General features: G+C 33.4%; 1 protein-coding gene across 6 annotated transcripts in view; it reads right to left on the reverse strand.

Moving 5' to 3' along the window:
• POLR3G (RNA polymerase III subunit G) overlaps positions 1–23422 on the reverse strand; it is a 78147-nt gene that overhangs the window by 47162 nt on the left and 7563 nt on the right. For 4 of the 6 annotated variants that reach the window (XM_074282117.1, XM_074282115.1, XM_074282114.1 and 1 more), the window contains exons 2-4: positions 13392–13458; positions 9367–9496; positions 6881–7010 (exon numbers count right to left, since the gene is read on the reverse strand). In XM_074282117.1, coding sequence (XP_074138218.1) covers positions 6881–7010; positions 9367–9483 — 247 coding nt within the window. In that variant the 5' untranslated portion in view covers positions 9484–9496; positions 13392–13458. Of the gene's footprint in view, positions 1–6880; positions 7011–9366; positions 9497–12055; positions 12149–13391; positions 13459–20878; positions 21035–23422 lie in introns of those variants that run through there. The other 2 variants (XM_074282119.1, XM_074282118.1) reach the window with 2 other exon arrangements.

Consider the following 23422-nt stretch of genomic DNA (forward strand, 5'->3'; position numbering starts at 1 on the left):
CACAAGTTTAATACTGGGGAGGGGGATAAGGGGGAAGGAAAGGAAAAAAAGCATAAGCAGGGATTAACAAGATGGCAAGTAATACAGAATTAGTCATTTTAACCATAAATGTGAATAGGGTAAACTCCCCCATAAAGAAAAAGCAGTTAGCAGACTGGATTAAAAGCCAGAATCCTACTATATGTTGTTTACAAGAAACACACCTGAAACAGGGTGATACATTCAGAATAAAGGTAAAAGAGTGGAGCAGAATCTTCTATGTTTCAGGTAAAGCCAAAAAAGCAGGGGTAGCCATCCTCATCTCAGATCAAGCAAAAGCAAAAATTGATCTAATTAAAAGAGATAAGGAAGGGCACTATATCTTGCTAAAGGGTAGCATAGATAATGAATCAATATCAATATTAAGCATATATGCACCAAGTAGTGCAGCATCTAAATTCTTAAAAGAGAAATTAAGAGAGTTGCAAGAAGAAATAGACAGAAAAACTATGGGAGATCTCAACCTTGAACTCTCAGAATTAGATAAATCATCAGAGGAGAACTAGAGATCATTATTGATCACAAAATATAAGATTTTGATTACATCAAACTAAAAAGTTTCTGTATAAACAATACTAATGCAAACAAGATTAGAAGGGAAGTAACAAATTGGGAAAATATTTTTACAATTAAAGGTTCTGATAAAGGTCTCATTTCCAAAATATATAGAGAACTGACCCTAATTTATAAGAAATTAAACCATTCTCCAATTGATAAATGGTCAAAGGATATGAACAGGCAATTCTCAGATGATGAAACTGAAATTATATCCACTCATATGAAAGAGTGTTCCAAATCATTACTGATCAGAGAAATGCAAATTAAGGCAACTCTGAGATACCACTACACACCTGTCAGATTGGCTAAGATGACAGGAACAAATAATGATGAATATTGGAGGAGATGTGGGAAAACTGGGACACTAATACATTGTTGGTGAAGTTGAAAGAATCCAACCATTCTGGAGAGCAATTTGGAACTATGCCCCAAAAATTATCAAACTGTGCATACCCTTTGATCCAGCATTGCTGCTATTGGGCTTATATCCCAAAGAAATACTAAAGAGGGGAAAGGGACCTGTATGTACCAAAATGTTTGTGGCAGCTCTTTTCATAGTGGCTAGAAACTGGAAGATGAATGGATGTCCATCAATTGGAGAATGGTTGGGTAAATTATGGTATATAAAGGTTATGGAATATTATTGCTCTGTAAGAAATGACCAGCAGGAGGAATACAGAGAGGCTTGGAGAGACTTACATGAACTGATGCTGAGTGAAATGAACAGAACCAGAAGATCGCTGTACATTTCAATGTTATATGAAGATGTATTCTGATGGAAGTGGATATCTTCAACATAAAGAAGATCCAACTCACTTCCAGCTGATCAATGATGGACAGAAACAACTACACCCAGAGAAGGAACACTGGGAAGTGAATGTAAATTGCTAGTACTACTGTCTATCTACCCAGGTTACTTACACCTTCGGGATCTAATACTTAATGTGCAACAAGAAAATGGGATTTACACACATATATTGTATCTAGGTTATATTGTAACACATGCAAAATGTATGGGATTACCTGTCATCTAGGGGAGGGAATAGAGGGAGGGAGGGGATAATTTGGAAAAATGAATACAAGGGATAATGTTATAAAAAAAAAAATTACTCATGCATATATACTGTCAAAAAAAACTTATAAAAAAAAAAAGAATTAGATAAATCAAACCATAGAATAAATAAGAAAGAAGTTAAAGAGGTAAATAGAATACTAGAAAAGTTAGGTGTGATAGATCTTTGGAGAAAACTGAATGGAGACAGAAAGGAGTACATTTTCTTCTCAGTAGTTTATGGAACCTGTACAAAAAGTGACCATATATTAGGACATAAACCAAAAAATAATTGGAAACTAAATAATTTCATACTAAAGAATGAATGGGTGAAATAGCAAACCATAGACATAATTAATAACTTCACCCAAGAAAACGATAATAATGAGATGTCATACCAAAATGTGTGAGATGCACCCAAAACGGTAATAAAGGTAAATTTTATATCTCTTAGAGGCCTACTTGCATAAAATAGAGAAAGAGAAAGTCAGTTAATTGGGCTTGCAACTAAAAATGCTAGAAAAGGAATAAATTAAAAATCTCCAAACACTAAACTTGAAATTCTAAAATTAAAAGGACAGATTAATAAAATAGAAAGTAAAAAAACTATTCAATTAATTAATAAAACTAAGAGTTGGTTCTATGAAAAAAACTAACAATAGATAAACCCTTAGTAAATCTGATTAAAAAAAGAAAAGAGGAAAATCTAATTGTTAGTCTTAAAAAATGAAAAGGGAGAACCTGCAACTAATGAAGAGGAAATTAGAGCAATAATTAGGAGTTACTTTGCCCAACTTTATGCCAATAAATTTGATAACTTAAATGAAATGGAAGAATACCTTCAAAAATATAGATGAACAGAGGTAGAAGTAAACTGATTAAACAGTCCCATCTTAGAAAAAGAAATAGAAAAAGTTATTAATCAATTCCCTAAGAAAAAACCCTTAGGACCAAATGGATTTACATGTGAATTCTACCAAACATTTAAAGAACAATTAACTCCAATGCTATATAAAGTATTTGAAAAAAATAGGGAATGAAGGACTCCTACTAAATTCTTTTTATGACACAGACATGGTACTGATACCTAAATCAGACAGGTTGAAAACAGAGAAAGAAAATTATAGACCAATCGCCCTAATGAATATTAATGCTAAAATCTTAAATAAAATATTAGCAAAAAGATTACAGAAAATCATCCCCAGGATAATACACTATGACCAAGTAGGATTTATATCAGGAATGCAGGGCTGGTTCAATATTAGGAAAACAATTCGCATAATTGACCTTATTAATAATCAAGTTAACAAAAACCATATGATCATCTCAATAGATGCAAAAAAAGCAGCTGATTATATCCAACATCCATTCCTAATAAAAAACACTTTTGCAAGTATAGGAATAAATGGACTTTCCCTTAAAATAGTCAGAAGCATCTATTTAAAACCATCAATAAGCATCATATGTAATAGGGATAAACTGGGACCATTTCCAGTAAGATCAGGAGTGAAACAAGATTGCCCACTATCATCATTACTATTCAATATTGTATTTGAAACGCTTACTTTGGCAATAAGAATTGAGAATGAGATTAAAGGAATTAGAGTAGGTAATGAGGAAACCAAATCATCATTTTTTGCAGATGACATGATGACGACTAGAGAACCCCAGAGATTCTACTAAAAAGTTATTAGAAATAATTCACTTTAGCAAAGTTGCAGGATACAAAATAAATCCACATAGATCCTCATCATTTTTATACATCACCAACAAAATCCAACAGAAACAAAGAGAAATTCTATTCAAAATAACTGTCAATAGCATAAAATATTTGGGAGTCTATCTACCAAAGGAAAGTCAGGAATTATATAAGCAAAATTACAAAATAGTTCCCACACAAATAAAGTCAGATTTAAATAATTGGAAAAATATTAAGTGCTCTTGGATAGGCTGAGAGAATATAATAAAGATGGCAAATATTCCCCAAACTAATCTATTTATTCAGTGCTATACCAATCAAATTCCCAAGAAACTATTTTAATAACCTAGAAAAAATATCAACAAAATTTATATGGAAGAACAAAAGGTCAAGAATTTCAAGGGAACTAATTGAAAAAAAAAAAATCAAATGAGAGTGGCCTAGCTGTACCTGATCTAAAGCAGCAGTCACCAAAACCATTTGGTGTTGGCTAAGAAACTGATTAAATGATCAGTGGAATAGGTTAGATTCACAGGACAAAATAATAACTATAGCAATCTAGTATTTGGCGAACACAAAGATCCCAACTTTTGGGATAAGAATTCATTATTTGACAAAATCTGCTGGGAAAACTGGAAATTAGTATGGCAGAAACTAGGCATGGACCCATACTTAACACCGTACACCAAGATCAGATCAAAATGGGTCCATAACTTGGGCATAAAGAACGAGATTATAAAAAATAAATTAGAGGAACATAGGATAGTTTACCTCTCAGACTTGTGAGGAGGAAGGAATTTGTGACCAAAGGAAAAACTAGAGATCATTATTGAACACAAAATAGAAAATTTTGATTATATCAAATTAAGAAGTTTTTGTACAAACAAAACTAATGCAAACAAGATTTGAAGGGAAGTAACAAACTGGAAAACATTTTTACAGTTAAAGGTTCTGATAAAGGCCTCATTTCCAAAATATAGAGAGAATTGACTCTAATTTATAATAAAATCAAGCCATTCTCCAGTTGATAAATGGTCAAAGGTATGAACAGACAATTCTCAGATGAAGAAATTGAAACTATTTCTAGCCATATGAAAAGATGTTCTAAGTCATTATTAATCAGAGAAATGCAAATTAAGACAACTCTGAGATACCACTATACACCTGTCAGATTGGCTAGAATGACAGGGAAAGATAATGCAGCATGTTGAAGGGGATGTGGGAAAACTGGGACACTAATACATTGTTGGTGAAGTTGTTAACAGATCCAACCATTCTGGAGAGCAATCTAGAATTATGCCCAAAAAGTTATCAAATTGTGCATACCCTTTGATCCAGCAGTGCTACTACTGGACTTATATCCCAAGGAAATACTAAAGAAGGGAAAGGGACCTGTATGTGCCAAAATGTTTGTGGCAGCCCTCTTTGTAATAGCTAGAAACTGGAAAATGAATGGATGTCCATCAATTGAAGAATGTAAATTATGTAACAAGAAGGTAAATTATGGTATATGAATGTTATGGAATATTGTTGTTCTGTAAGAAATGACCAACAGGATGGATACAGAGAGGCTTGAAAAGACTTACATGAACTAATGCTGAGTGAAATAAGCAGAACAGAAGATCATCATACACTTCAACAACAATACTGTATGAGGATGTATTCTGATGGAAGTAGATATCTTCAACCTAGAGAAGATCTAATTCAGATCCATTTGATCAATGATGGACAGAATCAGCCACACCCAGAGAAGGAACACTGGGAAATGGATGTAAACTGTTTGCATTTTTGTTTTCCTTCCCAGGTTATTTTTACCTTCTGAATCCAATTCTTCTTGTGCAACAAGAGAACTGTTTGGTTCTGCACACATATATTGTATCTAGAATATACTATAACATATTTAACATGTATGAGAAAGCCTACCATCTAGGGGAAGGGATGGAGGGAGGGAAGGGAAAAGTCAAAATGGAAGTGAGTACAAGGGACAATGTTGTTAAAAATTACTCATGTATATGTTCTGTCAATAAAAAGTTATAATTTAAAAGAAAAAAAACAAATCACTAAACTGAGGACATTATAAGCTGAGCTTTTAATAAAGTAGAGACAATATGGTCAAGTAGGTAGAGTGGGTCTTGAAGCCAAATAGACCACTGTCTAAAAGCCCTGCCTCTGACATCAATTAGTGTTAGTGACTTCTAACAAATCATTTCATCCCTTACTGTCCTTGGCAATCCCCTCACTTAAATTGTAAGCTGCAGAAATGGTGCCCCTGATCTATAATAGCAAAAGAATTAATCCCCTAGGAATTCCCAATACCAATGGAATTACAGGTCCAATGCCTGTCATTTTAATTATATAATTAGCTATATTCAGAACTGGTTAAATGACAAAATTAAAGAATTGTTAGTGAATAGCAAATGTGGCAATAAATCCCAAAGAAGTTCACCCAGAGATCTGTTCTTTGCCCTACACTAGTCCATATTTTATAAATAACTTGGATAAAGAAACAGATAGCATGCTCATCAAACTGGCAGTTAACATGCTTGTAGATAATTAATACAGTGGATGAGAGTCAGAATCCAAAAGAATCTTGGCAGGTCAACACACTGGCTAAACCTAATAAAGATGAAATTCAACAAGAATAAATGCAAAGTCTTACATGTACATACCAAATAAATAAACAAACAACAACAACAAAAAAAAAAACCCAAATTTCACAAGTATAAGAGACTAAGAGACAAAGGCATGATTAGATCATGGATTGTCTGCAAAAGATCTGGAGTTTTAGGTGATCTATAATTTTAACATGAGTTGGTAGCACGATATACAACCAAAAAGTAAATGTGATGCTAGATGTCAATGAGGGATTTACCCAGCAATTATGACTATTTGATAAATGCTATTTGTAGAAACTACAAAAACAGAGTCCTTATACTCAAAGAAACTACTATCAAGCTAATAGTCTTATGAGCATACATAAGAAAGAGCATTAATTAAAGATGATGATTCTTTTCATAAAAAAAGATAATACTGATTTGTCATAAGTAAGGCATGTGCTTTGAATGATTCCAATTCAACAAATATTTACTCATCATACCATTTACTCTGGCTCTGTCACAACCTCTTAGGATCTCAGCTTTCTCATCTATAAACCTAAGGGGTTACATGAGATTATTTCTAAAATCCTTTGCAGTTCTGACATACTATGATTTAAAGCTGCTTTTACCAAATATTTCATCTTATTGAAGCAAAAAGTAACCAGGGCCAATGTGGAAAATGCTATTGTAGGGACCTGTACTAGTGAAATTTTAAACATTCCCTATCCAGGTAAAATATCAGAGGAAAGGAAAAGCAAGCATAAAAAACAAAACAAAACAAAACTATTCAACATTATCTTCTCTGAAGATACAGAAGAAAATGTACTATTTTTGTATATCTGACATTTAAATTCTATCCAAAATGCATTAATTGAGCATTGCCTTGGCACTGTTATATTAATAAACACAAAAAAAGAACTACCAACTCATACAGACCTTGTTTCTCTTCTTCTGTATCCATAAAATAAGGCGTTCTTTTCATGGTTGCTCTAAACTCCTGTTTTAAGGCCAACATGTATTCTTCTGCTTCATCTGCTTTGAGTGGCACTGGCTTATAATCTGTGTCCTGTGTAGGAAGTAAAAATATTTTTTAAAAACAGAACATATATTTATCATTTCCATTAAGAGGCATTTCATTTCAACAGAAGCAACTAAGTGATATATTGGATAGAGCTCTGGATCTACCCCAGAGCCGGGTCTAGGATCAGGAAGACCTGATTTCAAATCCAGCCTTAGATATTTACTAGTTATATGAGCAAATCACTTAAGTCTGCTTCAGATTCTTCACCTGGAAAATGGGAATAATAATAGCATCTACCCTCCAGGATTGTTATGAGAATCAGATGACACAAAATGCTTTGCAAAAACACAAAGCAGTATAAAAGTGTTATCTATTGTTAAGTTTTGGGCATGCTCATTAAATCAGTGTAAGAAATAATTCATTTGGACTCCTACTCTATCCTAATCAGTATTAATCAGTTTGCTATGATTCCAAAAGACAGTGCTTGTAAGTTCTTTTTATTAGGCCCCACAGCTGTAAATTGCAGATTTTAAGTTCACATTCTTAATTATAGGAAGTTAACTGGAGGCCCTCTACCCTTATTTTAATGCCCAGCATGGCAGAGGTAACTCAATTACATGCAAAGTCCCCCAACTCATTTTTGTGCCTCCAAACCATTCTCTCTTCTCCAAGATGAGCAGATAACCCTCTTATGACCACTTAGTGAGTGGAGGTGCCCCAAGCTTCACCCAACACAAGACCCCACTGGTTGACGTATACTTCTAGCTGATACGTCATTTTTTGGTCTGCAAAGCAAGATCTAACCAATAGGATTCTGTACTTTAGAACATTCAGGTGTACTGTAATCAAAGTAATAGCAATGTTCTGGGATGAACAACTATGGATGATTTTGCTATTCTCAGAAGTACAGTCATCCACAATGACTCTGAAGGACTTACGATGAAAAATCCTATCCATACCCAGAGAAGGAATCAATTTTGTCTGAATACAGATTGAAGCATTCTCTCTAATTTAATTTTTCTTAAGGCTTTATATTTTCATTAGGGTGAGAGATTTATTTTTTTCCACAACTTGACTTTTATTGAAATGTTTTGCATAACTTTACAAGTGGTTTATTAATTTGTGAGTGGGAATAAGGGAGAGAATCTAAAACTCAAAAATTTTAGAAATTATTTTAGAAAAACAAACCTTTTTGTTTTGAATATAACTGGGTGAAAATATTAAATAAATAAAATAAAACATTTAGGTATCAAATCTAATATTAAGCCTTATAAAAATAAAGTCCCAGAAGAAGAGAGCATCTTAGATTGTGAAGATCTGAAATTCACTTCATTTGAGGACCATGCACACTTTAATAAAGTGCCAGTGACTCAAAGCTCTGCTTCAGTCTCTTTTACTGAAGATTGGACAATTATAATCACCACATCACGATACTAGCTAACTTGGGAAAGAAAAAAGTATCTGGAATAAGACAACTAGTTCAACTAATATATTCAGGAACAAAATCAAGTTTTATACACATAAGATAGACAAAACATGTATATAAAAGTATACGATTCTTTTTCCCCCCGCCCTTCCCCCAAAGCTAGTTGTCATATCTAATGATTTGAATACAATTTAACAGAACTAGCAATTGTTAAAAACCGATAAAATTTGGTAATATGCTATATTAGCAAAGAGTAAGACATGCAGAAGTTGTAAAAGATACAATCCTTATAATATATTTCAGCACTACTTGGACCCTTAATTGAATCGTCTACTAATTTCCCCACAGATTTAGAAATAATGCATTTTAAGAAAATCAACATGGCACAGTAGATTGAGGAGTAGACCTTGCAATCAGGAAGACGTGGATTTGTCCTCTGCCACCTTCTACCTTGTTTACCAAAAGACAAGTCAACTAAAAAAGTGGAGTCCCAGATAATTTCCCAGACTGCAAATTACAGACAAGATGCTCACCTGCATTAGAGAGAGTTTCTATACTAGTAATTCCCTAACTAAGGAAATTATACTTCTACACCAAAGAAATCTATTTAGAAAGTGAAAAAGTTGAAAGAAAACAAATGAACTAATTCAAAAGTAAGAAAGTTAACCTGGAATCTTCCATTGTTACATAATTTCTTATCTTGGGGACCAGGAACTTTGGAAGAATTAATAACTGCACTTCAATCTGAGTGATCTCCTTTGTAATCCTATGTTTTTTATTTTATCCATTTATTTATATACGTTTCTAAGAAGGAGCCCATAAGCTTCACTACACTGCCAGCAGGATTTATGGTTAAGAATCCCTGCATAAAGAGAAGAGAAATAATCAATATTAATAATTTCTCTATGAACACTGAACCTTAAGATAGTTTGAAACCTGATTCAAAAGAGCAGAATAGCATGCTGGGATACTTACAGGATATAGTGGTGGAGGTTTCAATACCACATCAGGTAACTTTTCACCTCTAGCAAAACCAATAGCTTCAATGTTAAAGGTAAAAGAAGCACGTCCTCTTCCTTTGTTTCCAGCCATTAGAACTCCTACGCTATAAAAACAAGACAGATCCCAAGGGTCAGGATGTTAGGAATAAAAAATAAAATGACACCCTTTAATTTGAAAAAGATTCATATTCCCGTTATTCAATTATAAACTTGTCACTTCAGTCAAGGACCGTCTCCACAAAAAAGATTTACTGAATTACCTAGCGTACCTTGGAGCTAGGACATTAGAGGTTAAAGAAAAGGAAAAAAAAAAAAAAAAAAAAAAAAAGGATTACTGTCCTAAAATAGTTTGCATGCTTTAGGGGGATCTGGGAAGCAGGTGTGGGGGAAGGTGAACAGATATGATCCATACCCAGATAAATACAATACAAAGCAGAGAGTAACTAATACAAATGAAAGATCCAGACAAAGTGCTCTAGGAACATTTGAGAAGGGAGAGAAGGAGAGAATCTAGAAAGATCACAAAGAAGTTGGTATCTGAGCTAAGGAAGGCCTTCAAGGAAAAAAATAGGATTCTGAAAGGGAGAGATTAACAGGAAATGCTTTCCAAGCACTGAATGTAAGTAAAGGAGGAAAGAGATTAAAGACTGTTAGGTACAATTTGCTTTTCTTTTTAAATATGTAATAAATTTGTTGTGTAAATGTTTTCCCCTCCCTTCAACCTTAGGATGACTACTATTAGACAAACATATTTATATATGTAAAATCATACCTTACATAGTTCTGCTTATCAGGTCTTTCTCAGTATGTGGATAGCATCTTCCTTCACAGTTCTTTTGTAGTTAATTTGGCTATTTATAATAGCCAAAATTATTTAGTTGCTCCAAGTTGTTCTTAAAGCAATATTGCTATTATTATATATAATGCTCCCTTGGATCTACTCATTTTTCTTATTTCATGCAACTCTATTTTTCTAAGATTATCGACCTCATCATTTCTTATATCATAGTAGTATTCCACTACAATCATATATTCCAACTTGTTCAGTTATTCTGACAAGCATCTCCATAATTTCCAGCTCTTTGACACCACAAAGAGAATATAAATATTTTAGAACACATAGGTTTTTATCCTGTCTCCCTAATTATACTGGAAAAACAGACCTCATAGTCGTCCAAGGATACAGGCAGTTTTATAATTCTTTGAGCATAATTTCAGATTGCTCTCCAAAATGGTTGCATTAGTTCACAGTTCCATGAACAATGAGTGAAATAGTGTCCCATTTTTTTTCTCACATCCCAACCAACATTTGTCACTTTCCCTTATTATTTTAATTGATCTGATATATTTTTAAATGGTATCTCAAAGTTGCTTTAATTTGCATTTTTCTAATCAATAATGATTTAGAGTATTGTTTCACAGGACCACAAATTGTATTGACTTATTCATCAAAAAATTGCCTGCTCATCAAAAACTTACCATTTGAAGAATGACTTACATTCTTACAGATTTTACAAAATTCTTTACATATTTGAGATATAATACCTTTACCTGAGAAAGTCCATAAAAATTTCCCCCCATTAATGAAAAAAAAAAAAAAAAAATGAAGATGGCATAGCTGTACCAGACCTAAAACTATATTATAAAGCAACAGATATCAAAACCATTTGGTATGGCTAAGAAATAAAGTAGTAGAAGAGTGGAACAGGTTAGGTTCACAAGACATAAGTCAATGACTATAGTAATCTCATAAATCCAAAGACTCCAGCTTTTAGAATAAGAACCCATTATTTGACAAAAATTTCTGAGAAAATTGGAAAATAGTATAGTAGAAACTAGGCACTGAGCAACACCTAATACCCTATACTAAGACAGGTCAAAACGGGTTCATGATTTAAAGAAAAAGGTTGATAATATACACAAATTAGGAACATAAGGGGTAGTCTTATCTCTCAGATCTGTGAAGGAAGGAATTTATGGAAAAAGAATTGGAGAACAAAATGCAAAATATATAAATTTTGATTATGTTATTAAATTTTACATCCAAAGGCTCTAATAAAGGTCTCATTTCTAAAATAAATAGAGAATTGACTCAAATTTACAAGAATTCAAGCCATTCTCTAATTGATAAATGGTCAATGAATATGAACAATTTTCTGATGAAGAAATCAAAGCCATTTCTGGTCATATGAAAAAATGTTCTAAATCACGATTAGAGAAATGAAAATTAAGACAACTATGCAGTACTACTAAAAACCTCTTAGACTGGCTAAGATAACAGAAAAGATAATGATAAATGATGGAGGGGATATAGGAAAACAGGAAAAGGAATACATTGTTGGTGGAGTTGTGAACTGAGGCAACCATTCTGGAGAGTAATTTGGAACTATGCCCAAAGGGCTATCAAACTGTGTATGCCCTTTGATCCAGCAGTGTTACTACTGGGCTTATATCCCAAAGAGATTTTAAAGAAGGGAAAGGGACCTGTATGTGCAAGAATATTTGTGGCAGTCCTTTTGTAGTGGCCAGAAACTGGAAACTGAGTGGATGCCCATCAATTGGAGAATGGCTGAATAAATTGTGGTATGTGAATATTATGGAATATTATTGTTCTGTAAGAAATGACCAACAGGATGATTTCAGAAAGGCCCGGAGAGACTTACCTGAAATGATTCTGAGTGAAATGAGCAGGACCAGGGAATCATTGTACATGGCAACAATACTATATGGGCATCAATTCTGATGGATGTGGCTCTCTTCAACAATGAGAGGATCCAAATCAGTTCCAACTGATAAGTAATGAAGAAAACCAGCTACACCCAGCAAAAGAACACTGGGAAATGTGTGGAGCACAACATAGCATTTCCATTCTTTTTGTTATTGTCTGCTTGCATTTTTGTTTTTCTTCCCAAGTTATTTTTACCTTCTTTCTAAATCTGATTTTTCTTGTGCAGCAAAATAACTGTATAAATATGTATATATATATATATATATATTGCATTTAACATATATTTTAGCATATTTAACATGTATGGCACTACCTGCCAAATAGGGGAAGGAGTGGCGAGAAGGAAGGGGAAAGTTAGAACAGAAGTTTCAAGGGACATTGTTGAAAAATTCCCCATGCATATGTTTTGTCAATAAAAAGCTATTAAAAAAAAAAAAAATCTACCCATCCTACTCATTTTAGCCCCAACACTGTTCTTCCAAATCTCCTTGAGAGGTCCACTCAAGTTATCTTAAGAAGACAATGGCATTACTTCAACTTTTATTTACTTCTGCCACTTTATATTTACTTTAAGTCTATATGCTGCCTGTGTTTGTGGAGGAAGTTTGGAAAGCCTGGGATTTTCTGATTTATTCCATCATCTTCCCATAATCTTCTTGGAGTATAGGATTTTAACATACACATTCAGATACCATCCAAAAAATGGTATTTGAAGTCTTGATAGAACTGCCTTTCTCTACCCCTCTTCCACTTCTTTTTAAAATATTTGTTATATGGAATGAACTGAGGGGCAGAGAAGAGAGAAGGGGTAGGAATAAATATGATATAAAAACAAAAGAGCATCAATAAAAGTAAAATTCAATGAAAAAGGAAACATGATCTTCAAACTTCAACTCAATCCTCTATCACAACATATCTTGCTTTACCATAAAACTTTTTTTCTTTTTCTTTTTATAATGTTATCATTTCTACCTTTAACTACTGAACCTATCAAAACAGAAAAATATTTAAGTAAGCCAAACAATTTGGTCAAAAGTTCTGAAATCATATGCTCCTTTCATGTCTATAGGTCCTACTCTCAAGGAATGTGTTTCTCTCTATCTGTTAATGCATTGTTCATGGAGCTGAGAATTGGAATAATTAGATAGCAATTTGAAGCTTTACCTACCCCTTAAATTACTTAACTTTCCACATTCTCTGATCCAGGAATACTTCTACTAGGTTTTATACCTCTCTAAGAATTAAAAGAGAAAACATATAAAAATACTCACAGTGGCACTTTTTGTTAGAGCAAAGAAATAGAATCTACTAAAGAAGTATCTTCCAATGAAGGGATGCCTGGAAAAAAAAACAAAAAAAAACAAAACCTTGTAAAATATGAATGTAATGCATGTTGTTGCACAAGAAATGTCAAAAGGGACAGATCAGAAAAACTCTAGAATAACTTGCATTAACTGAAGCAGAATAATTTAGACATTGGCTACAACATTTAGTGTAATAAAATTATAATTAATACAAAATAAAAACAAGTCTATTTTGAGGAATGGGCTGCATCAGGTTATGAGTTCCTCCAAATTAAAGGTCTTTATGAGTTGGATGACTATCCCTAGCTGCCCAAGGCTGTTCTAAGGTGGGGAGGGAGAGAAGGATTCTGGTTTGATTATAGATTGAACAAGTCACTGGCAGATCATGACTATGAAATCCTGAGAACTTAAAAGTTCAGAGATATATAGTCTCATCCTTTCACTTTTCTGATGAAAAACCAAGAGCCAAAAGGGTAAAGGAAATTCATGGACAGCTCAGTTGTAATTCGAAGTGGCTGCTTAAGTTGTTTTCAATTGTGTCTACCTCTTTGTAAACTCTTTGGGAGTTTTCTTGGCAGAGATACTGGAGTGGTTTGCCAATTCCTTCTTCAGCTCTTTTTACAGACAAGGACTTGAGCCAAATAAGATTAAGTGACTTGGGCAGGGTCACACAGTCAGTGAATATGGCTGGATTTGAGATCAGGTCTTCCTGACTTTAGTTCCAGAGCTCTATCCACTATGTCCAAAATTATCACAATTATTAAAACCTGAATCATCTGGTTCCAAATCTAGAATTCCTTTCACATGACATGGATCTGAAATCCTGTTAGGTAGCTTCCTATTTAATCCCTGCCTTATATCAAGGAGAACTCATATACATGTAGTATATAGAAAGGTATCAGTTGGCCTTAAAACCTAGAAACCTTGGGTTCAAGCCCCATCTTTGACATAAACTGTCTCTGACACTTCCTTAAAACCATGTAACTTCTCAGTGCTCTACTTAACTCTCCAAGAATTTAAGTTACTGAGAAAAAAAAATAAAATCACCAACAACCTACATTGATTGGAACTTTCTTACTTAGAAATGAAATCATAGGCTCAAATCCTAGCCTTATACCAATAATCTGAATGAAAGAAATTAGTTTTACCTTGGTGGCACATGGAGAATGCAGAACTGCAGCAATATTTTAAGTAAAAGCTGAGATGCTATCTTTGAAATTTAAAAATGCATAGTTATTCAGAGGGGATATTAGATTTAAAGGTAACATAAACATCAGTACTGTAAATCTGTATTATTCTCACAAGATGTGAGAAATTTCCCTCTTTTTATCCTCTTATTGAAAAGTAGCAGCATTAAGGCCCTTCAGTTTTTTGTTTTTTTTTTTAATTTGTTTTTTGAGGCTGGGTTTAAGTGACTTGCCCAGGATCACACAGCTAGGAAGTGTAAAGTGTCTGAGACCAAGGACCCTTCAGTTTTAAAGCTTTACTGACTGGATCACCTCTTTCGATGTGTTTTTCATAATTTTTCAGGGACCTCATAACTCCCACAGTACCAAATTCAACATCCTTCTATCCTAAAACAATTGGTTTATGTTATTCAACACAGAATGACTCGGAGTTTTCTTTTCTGTTCATATGAATTGTATGAAGAAACATATTAAATTGAATATTTTACATAATATTTGTTAAAATTAGAAAATTACTTATTATTTTAATAATAGAATAATTCTACCTAACTTTTTAAAATTATTAAACACTGCTTTGTTTTGTTTTGTTTAGATTCTAGGGATGCAAATACTGAAATAAAAAAAAAAAAATCCATTATCAATGACCTTACATTCTACTAGGCAAAGTCTTCCTCATGTGCTTATGTCCCAATTCTTAGAGTTTTCCTTTGCTTGTTCATTTAAAAACATAATTTACAATTTGCTAATTGTATTATCTTATATTTAAAAATTTTTCCCTTTCTGCCCACTCAAGGATTTTGTAATTCTCTATTTTTTTTTTTACTATAAAACCAAAAGAATGAAGAAATTGGTGCTCAAATGGCATCCCCCAAATGGTTTTTCAATTGCTAAGCCAATGGAATATATATTGGGTCTATCAAGGGAAGTTCTGAAATACTGAAAACACGTTAAGGGACCTGGAAGACTAAGTACCTTTCCCAATTCCTACTGACTCCTACAACAAATTATATACAATCATTAAAACTGAATCCACAGGGGAGAAAGAAAGAAAAAGAAAAAAGGAAAAAAAAAAGAAAAAGGAAAAGAAGAGAAGAGAAGAGAAAAGAGGAGAAGAGAAGAGAAAGAGAAAAAGATAAGCCTTGAAAGAAAAAGAGGCCTTCAGGAATTAACATACAAGAAAGCTAATCTTTAATGGGCTCACTTAGTAGCCTTCCTCCCTCTATAAACCACAAAGCTCCTGGTACTGAGATACAAATCAAGTGGAAAGCCTGGCCCTGGGGACTCTGTGAAGATTCCTTCTTACATCATTTCACTTCACACTTTATCATACCGTTCCTCCTTCTTCCCTATCTTCCAAACAAATTAAGGCTGTAAAAGTTAGACATTTCCTGATTAGGCTCTATCAGTGACAGAAAAAAAATGAAGGACTGGATCTGAAAAGAAAGCAAACTAAAATTTACCTAGGATTATTCTAGTTCCACATGCCCCACTCTACCCCTCAGCTAAAAATTTACTTTCTATAGAAGCTTTCCCCAAATTCTTAATTCCAGTGCCTTCTCTCTTTAAATTACTTTTCACTTATCCTGTGTGTGTGTGTGTGTGTGTGTGTGTGTGTGTGTGTGTGTGTGTGTTTGCATATTGTCGTCTGAATTGGATTGCAAACTCCTAGAAAACAGGAAATGTCTTATGCGCTCTTTAGGTATCCCCAGCAAGTAACAAAATGTCTGGCAAATAGGTTGGTAATTAATAAATATTTACTGATTGATTGATTATGTAAATATAATAGAATACTATAATGCCATTAGAATTAAGGAATAAAATAGCTTCAGAAAAAACCTGAGAAGAAATATATGAAATGGCAATTTGATGCTCTAACAAGAACAACTTGGAAAGACTTTAGACTTCTTTCCAATGAACTATCAGACAAGGATTCCAGAAACCAGATAATAAAAGCACTATTCCTACTTCCTGACAGGGATGATAGATGAAACACACATAATTTTTTATTGTTCTAATAAATGTGGAATTTCTTCTGTTTACCTATACATTATTTGTTACAAGAGTTTTGTTTTTCTTTTTCTCTCCTATGGCAGAGATAGGAAAAAAAATTATTCATTGTTTAATTTTAGAGTATACTCACTTATAAAAAGTTTCAAAAGAAGATAGCTGTAGACCAATATAATTTTTTAATATCAATTCAAAAATGTTAAATAAAATACTGGCAAAAAGGCAAAGCAAAAAGCTGGCAAGAAGATGAAAGCAATTTTTCCAAAAAGCCATTCATTCTGATTAACTTGGAACTAAAACAAAGATTCAAGGATAGGTCAAAATTAGCAAAACAATTAAAATAATTAATCACATTAGGTAAAAAACCTAAAATTTCATCATATCAATGATGAGGTCCTTGTTCTTTGGTAGCTTTCTGGGTTACAGAGAGGGGCATTAACAGGAGAGAGCCTGAATTACTGTAAGTAATCCAGAAGCCAAGCTACTCTGAGGCAAGTAGGGAGGAGCACACATAGAATTCTCTCCCTAAAAGAGCCTTCGGTTATACTTTAAGTGGATTTTTATTGCAGTAATTCTCAATAGAATTCTTTATGGAATTCCATGCATTGACAAAATTATCAATCCCCCCTTACTGCACCCAATTAGAAGGCCAAACTATAGATAACCCCCAAGGTTATTATTCTCTTAAAAAAGAACCTACTTGTACCCCATTTCTTAGCTAATTCCTTTTAGGGTTAAGCCCTCTAATCAATGGCATACCCTCTTAAAAAGAGTTAAGGTTAGCTTATTAAGTATCACAATCACTGACTTTAAGAATTTAGCCCATTTTATGGCACTGCAGGTTCATTAGGAATTACCCACCTCATGGCAACAAGAACTTTGTCTGTTTTATGGTCTCTTCCTCCTTCTGACTGGTTCATTAGGAAATTCCTGCCTTATTCCCCCTTATTATGGTGTCTCCCTCTTGTTAATGATGAATTCCTCTCTAGGGAACTTAGTTCAAATATTTCCCTTTGCTAATGGCTAAACTCCCCTTTGGAACTTAGCCCACCAGTCAATAGCATAATAATAAAATCTTGGCCACCTGATTTGGAGATGGTCTAAGCCTACAAATTCTTTTAAGGTATTTCATAACAACAGCCCCAAACCTCAATATATTTTGGGTTCAATGCCCATTCCTCAACATTTAGTAGTCTGTATGGGGTAAGTTCTGGAACTCTAATATATTTGGTTGGTTTGGTGTTTCTGTATCCCAAACCTCATCATCTCAAGCAGATCTGTGACCTCATCAATTTTGTAGTTCCCTTCAAGAAACATATTACAATGCAGTGTTGTCTAACCATCCTGCTGATAGGACTCAACTATGTCTGACCAAAATTTCACCACATGGAATCTATCCCAACATTTTGAATAAATAGATGAATGAATATTTAGAGAGAGAAGACATGGAAAGAAAAAAACATTTATTAAGTACTACAAGCCAAACACAATGCTAAGAATTAGAATTCCAAATAAATACATGTAAAATGAAAGGTAATCCCTACCCTCAAGAAGCTTACACTTAAAGAAGAAAACAAATAAAAAAGAGCTGAAAAGCAAGAGGAGGAATGTGAGAGAAGAAGTTGGAAAAGGAATCCAGGTAGAATAAGCCCAGAAATGTCCATAGCTAGAAGAACTCCTCAAATCGAATTCTGAGGGAAGGAACTCACCATCACCTTAGGGGTGGAAATACATGTTAATATAAGCTGCTGGGATAAAGGTTGAGAAAAAGTCTGGTAAGTAGCTGAGCCAGGTTTGAAGTAAGCATGCTGAAAATCCTTTTTAGTTCTTTCCTGAAGTTGCAAGGGAAGCAGCAGAGTTCTCTAGCTAATCCTCCTGTTACCCTTCATTCTTGACACATATCCAGTCCTTCTTTTATTCCTGTTATACAATTCCTTGATAATCCTTTACTCCTGTTCTCTGGAGTTCTTCATTCCTTGTATATTATAGCCTGTTCATGCCCTTCATAAGACTTTCCATTTTTGGCCTTGGCAATCCATTTATTACATCAATAAGTAAATAAATGTTCCTTATCAGAGTCCAACCCTCATTTATGCTTTTTAAAAAAACCTACAGAGGAGATCACAGAACTTTTTGGAATAATATAAATTATATCATCTAAAATCAAGAGCTAGTATAATTTGCAAAAGAAAAGCAGTAGAAGCTTTCTCAAATTAACACCAGAATAAAGCAAGGATATCACCTTTTGTCAAATGTTCTAAAATGGAAACAATAGCAATAAGATATGGAAATTAAAAATATAAAGATAAGAAAAGAGGAACCCACTAACTACATGTTTTATTTAGAAAATTCTAGGAATCAACAAAGAAACTAATTGAAAAATTCACAGCTTCACTAAAGTAGTAAACTACAAAATAAACCCGGTTTCCCCTCCCCCCCAATCAAAATTTCTATATACCACAGACAAAATCCAGGAGGTTAAAGTAGAAAGGGAAATTCCACTCAAAATAACTAAAAAATGCATAAACTATTTGGGAATCAATCTACCAAAACACACTCTATGTCTATAAAAATAAAGAAATAATGAACAACTTAAATAACAGGAGAAATAATTAGTGTTCATGGCTGGGTCATCCCAATACAATAAAATGACCATACTTGTATACAATAGTGCTATGCCAACTAGACTATCTAAGGAGTTCTTGAAAAAGTTAGACAAAATGAAATGCATGTAGAGGAACAAAAAATCTAGACTATATTAAAAATAATAAAAGGGAAAGAAGGTAAATATGAAGCAGGAACATCACTTTCAGAATTCAAATTATAATATGAAATAATAATTAAAATGATTTAATACTGGTTTAAAATGATTATAAAAAACTAGGAGGGAAAGGCTCTTATGATTTCATGCCAGAACAGAAACTGCTATTTACATTTACTCTGAGCCATCAAAACTGAAATAATGATCAGGTGAGATTATTGGTACATCTATTACAGTCAGAATGGTCTGGGTATAAAGGAGGGTCAAATAGCTCCATTTAAATCCCAAAGTCCAATGCTTCATCAAAGCCAGAACTCAATTTCAGGAAATTGAAAAGATTTTATATAAATGAAATGAATGTAACTAGGATAAGAAGAGAAGAAAGTCAATCAGAGGAAAAAATTGTATCAAATACCTAGATAAAGAGCAAAGTAAAAAAATATATAATCAAAAAGCCATTCCCTCATGTAAAAATCTGCTTCAATTGTCTTTCCTTTTAAATCCTAGAACTTAGCATAGAGCATGGTACACAGTAAATGCTTAATAATTGGCTTTTCATGCATTCATTCATCAAAGGACAGTTTTCAAAAAGAACTAACAACCATATGAAAAAAATGTTCCAAATTAGTAATAAAACACAACAATCTAGAAATCTCATGTCACAAACAGCAAAACAACAATGATGACAAAAGAAGGGAATGGTCAATGTTAGAGGAATTATGTGAAAGGCTGGTTTCACTTAGTGCTATGAATTAGTCTAACCATTATGAAAAGCAATTTGGAATATGTAGAGAAATTGAATAAAATATCTATACTCTTGGACCTAGAGATTTTCACTTCTATGCATATACCTCAAGAAGGTTAAGGCCCAAAGGATCCTAATACATTAAAATATTTTCATCACTACCTTTTATGGGACAGTTGGGCATTCTGGGCAAGTCATTTAAACCTGTTTGTCTTCATCTGTAAAATAAGCTGAAATTTAAGGAAATGGCAAACTACTCCTGTATCTTTCACCAAGAAAAACCTCAATGAGTTCATGAACAGTCAGACATGACTGACAATCACACAACAAAAAAGAACAATAACAATAAGACTAAAAGTTATATGCATATAATTGGGAACTAGCTAATCAGTTTATAGTTTAAGACAGTTATAGAATATTACTCAAGATATAAGAAACTATGCATGATAAATATGGATAAGGATGAAAGAATTTATGAACAGATGCACAGAGAGAAAGGCAAGACCAGAAAAATCACACACACAATTACTCCATCAATCTAAATAGAAAAAACAACTAAACAATTGAAAGCTAAATGCTAGAGTAGTAATAGTGAAATTTGTCCTAAATCAGAGATGAGAAGTTACCTTCCCATTTTCCTTTAGCAAGGGTAATATGCTATTGATATTGATCTTTGCATATAAAATGGTAGACTTTTTCACTGGTTTGGCTAGTTTTGCTGCTTTTTTTTAACCATCTTTTAAAAAAAAAATACCTTGCTATGTAGGATGTATCTTGGAGAGGGCTGACAGAAGAATACACTGGGAAATGGAGGTAAAAAACAAAATATCAGTAAAAATGTGTTTTAAAAAAGGTAATAACCAATAGACTTGTGATGGGAAGAGGCATCTGCAGAAACAACTGTGGGGACTGAATGTGGATCACAACACAATATTTTCCCCTTTTTTGTTGTTGTTTGCTTGCCTTCCCCCCCCCTCTCATTTTTTTCCCTTTTGATCCGACTTTTCTTGTGCAGCATGATAAATGTGGAAATATGTATAGAACAATTGTACATGTTTAATATATATTGGATTGCTTGCTATCTATAGGAAGAGAGGGAAGAAAATTTGGAGCACAGGGTTTTGCAGGAGAAAATGTTGAAAACTAGCTTTGCATGCATTTTGAAAATAGGGAACTAATATTTTTTTAAAAAGGGAATAATAAGAGAAGCAATACAAAATACATGGACAACCAATAATTTGAACCCATACTAATAAGTTAATCTAGATTTATCTAAAACTCAAATATACAACCTTCTCAAATAAATTATTTTATTCTTTTCAAACACACTACATGTGACACAATATGATTCTAAGATTTATAAAAAAAAAGATTATCTGACCTATTTTAAGGAAAACAAAAATAATTTGTAATTAGCTTATTGCTTATAAATAGAAAGTCAAGTCAATATTCATTTCTTAAGGATTTATTATGTGACAAACATTAGGCAAAAGATGATCCCAGCACACTAGATGCTCATGGTCTAAGGAGGACAACAGTGACCCCAAACTTTTGTATAAAATAAAATATATGCAGCATAAATTAGGTACATTTTCATAGATTCTTAAATAGAAGACCTCAGTGCTCTATTTCTTCCTTGTACAAAAAACTCTCTATTCTAGCCTCAAAAAACTCAAGCAATTTTTTTTTCCCCTATAGGCATTTTCTCTTATCCCCCCCCCCTCAGAGAAAGAAGTGTTATTCCCCTTCATTAAAGCCTCCCACATGAATTCTCTCTCCCATCCCCTCTTCTTTTCTTCAATTATTCTCCCTGACCAAATATCACTCTCTTGTCTCCTTCTTTGAAGTTTTCCCTATCTACGTAAAAATAAACAAACAAAAACCACTTTGGTTTGAATTTCTACCCAAGAACTAATGCCCTTCCTTTTATGGCCAAATTTTTCAACGAGTCATCTCCTCCATTGGAACTAGCCACTGCAATTAGATTAGTACCAAACCTTTCACTGAAACTTGTTCTCAAAGGTCAGAGATAACCTCTTACTAGCCTAATCCTGGAACCTTATCTCAAATCCTCATTCTTCTTAATCTCTCAGAAGCATATAGCATCTATGGCCTTCCGGTTTCAATTCTTAAAAAACTTTTAGTAAAACAGCTCACACCTCACAAAGCACAACTGAGAGAAATCTATTGTGTTACAAAAATGTATTTGGGGAAGAAGAGAATGCATTCAGCCTTGAGGATTTAGTAGTTAAGTTAAAATGATAGCATCATCCACATGTGCAAAAATATGGCAGTCCTTTTTGTAGTGGCTAGAAACTGGAAACTGAGTGGATGCCCATCAGTTGGAGAATGGCTGAATAAACTGTGGTATATAAATGTTATGGAATATTATTGTTTCATAAGAAATGATCAGCAGGATGATTTCAGAGAGGCCCAGAGAGACTTACATGAACTAATGTTATGTGAAATGAGCAAAACCAGGAGATCATTATACATGGCAACAAGAAGACTATAAGATGATCAATTTTGATGGACGTGACTCTCTTCAACAATGAGACGATCCAAACCAGTTCCAATTGTTCAGTAATGAAGAGAGTCATATACACCCAGAGAGAGGACTATGGGAAATGAGCGTTTTCACTCTTTCTGTTGTTGTTTGCTTGAATTTTGTTTTCCTTCTCAGGTTTTTTTTTTTTTTTTCTTTCTATCTAGATCCAATTTTTCTTGTGCAGCAAGATAACTGTATAAATATGTATACATATGTTGGATTTAACATATATTTTAATATATTTAACATGTATTGGTCTACCTGACATCTAGGGGAGGGGGTGGAGGGAAGGAGGGAAAAATGTGGCACAGAAAGTTTTGTAAGGGTCAGTATTGAAAAATTACCCATCCACATGTTTTGTAAATAAAAAGCTTTAATAAAAAAGAAAGAAAGAAAAGTCAGGAAAGCATCCTTGGAAAAGTATTTGCTTCAAAGTCACAATAAAAAACACAAGCTATCAAGAAAAAAATAAAATAAAATGATACTTGAGCTGAGGATCTAAAAGTAAAGAATCTAGAAAATGAAGATGAAGTCTATACCAGTATGAAGAACTCATCAATTGAAAAACTTTCTCCATTTTTAAGATTTTCACTTCTCTGTCCTTCAGCATCACTCTAGTAGGCTAGTCCTACTCTTTCTACCTTTTCTACTTGTTCCTTTTCTTCCCCTTTTGCTCCTTAAACAAATGTTTTAGGGGAGCTAGGAAGTTGGAGTTAAGTGACTTGTGCAGGGTCACATAGCTAGTTAAGT

The sequence above is a fragment of the Sminthopsis crassicaudata genome, chromosome 1 (assembly GCF_048593235.1).
Source record: "Sminthopsis crassicaudata isolate SCR6 chromosome 1, ASM4859323v1, whole genome shotgun sequence".
NCBI classification, from domain to species: Eukaryota; Metazoa; Chordata; class Mammalia; order Dasyuromorphia; family Dasyuridae; genus Sminthopsis; species Sminthopsis crassicaudata.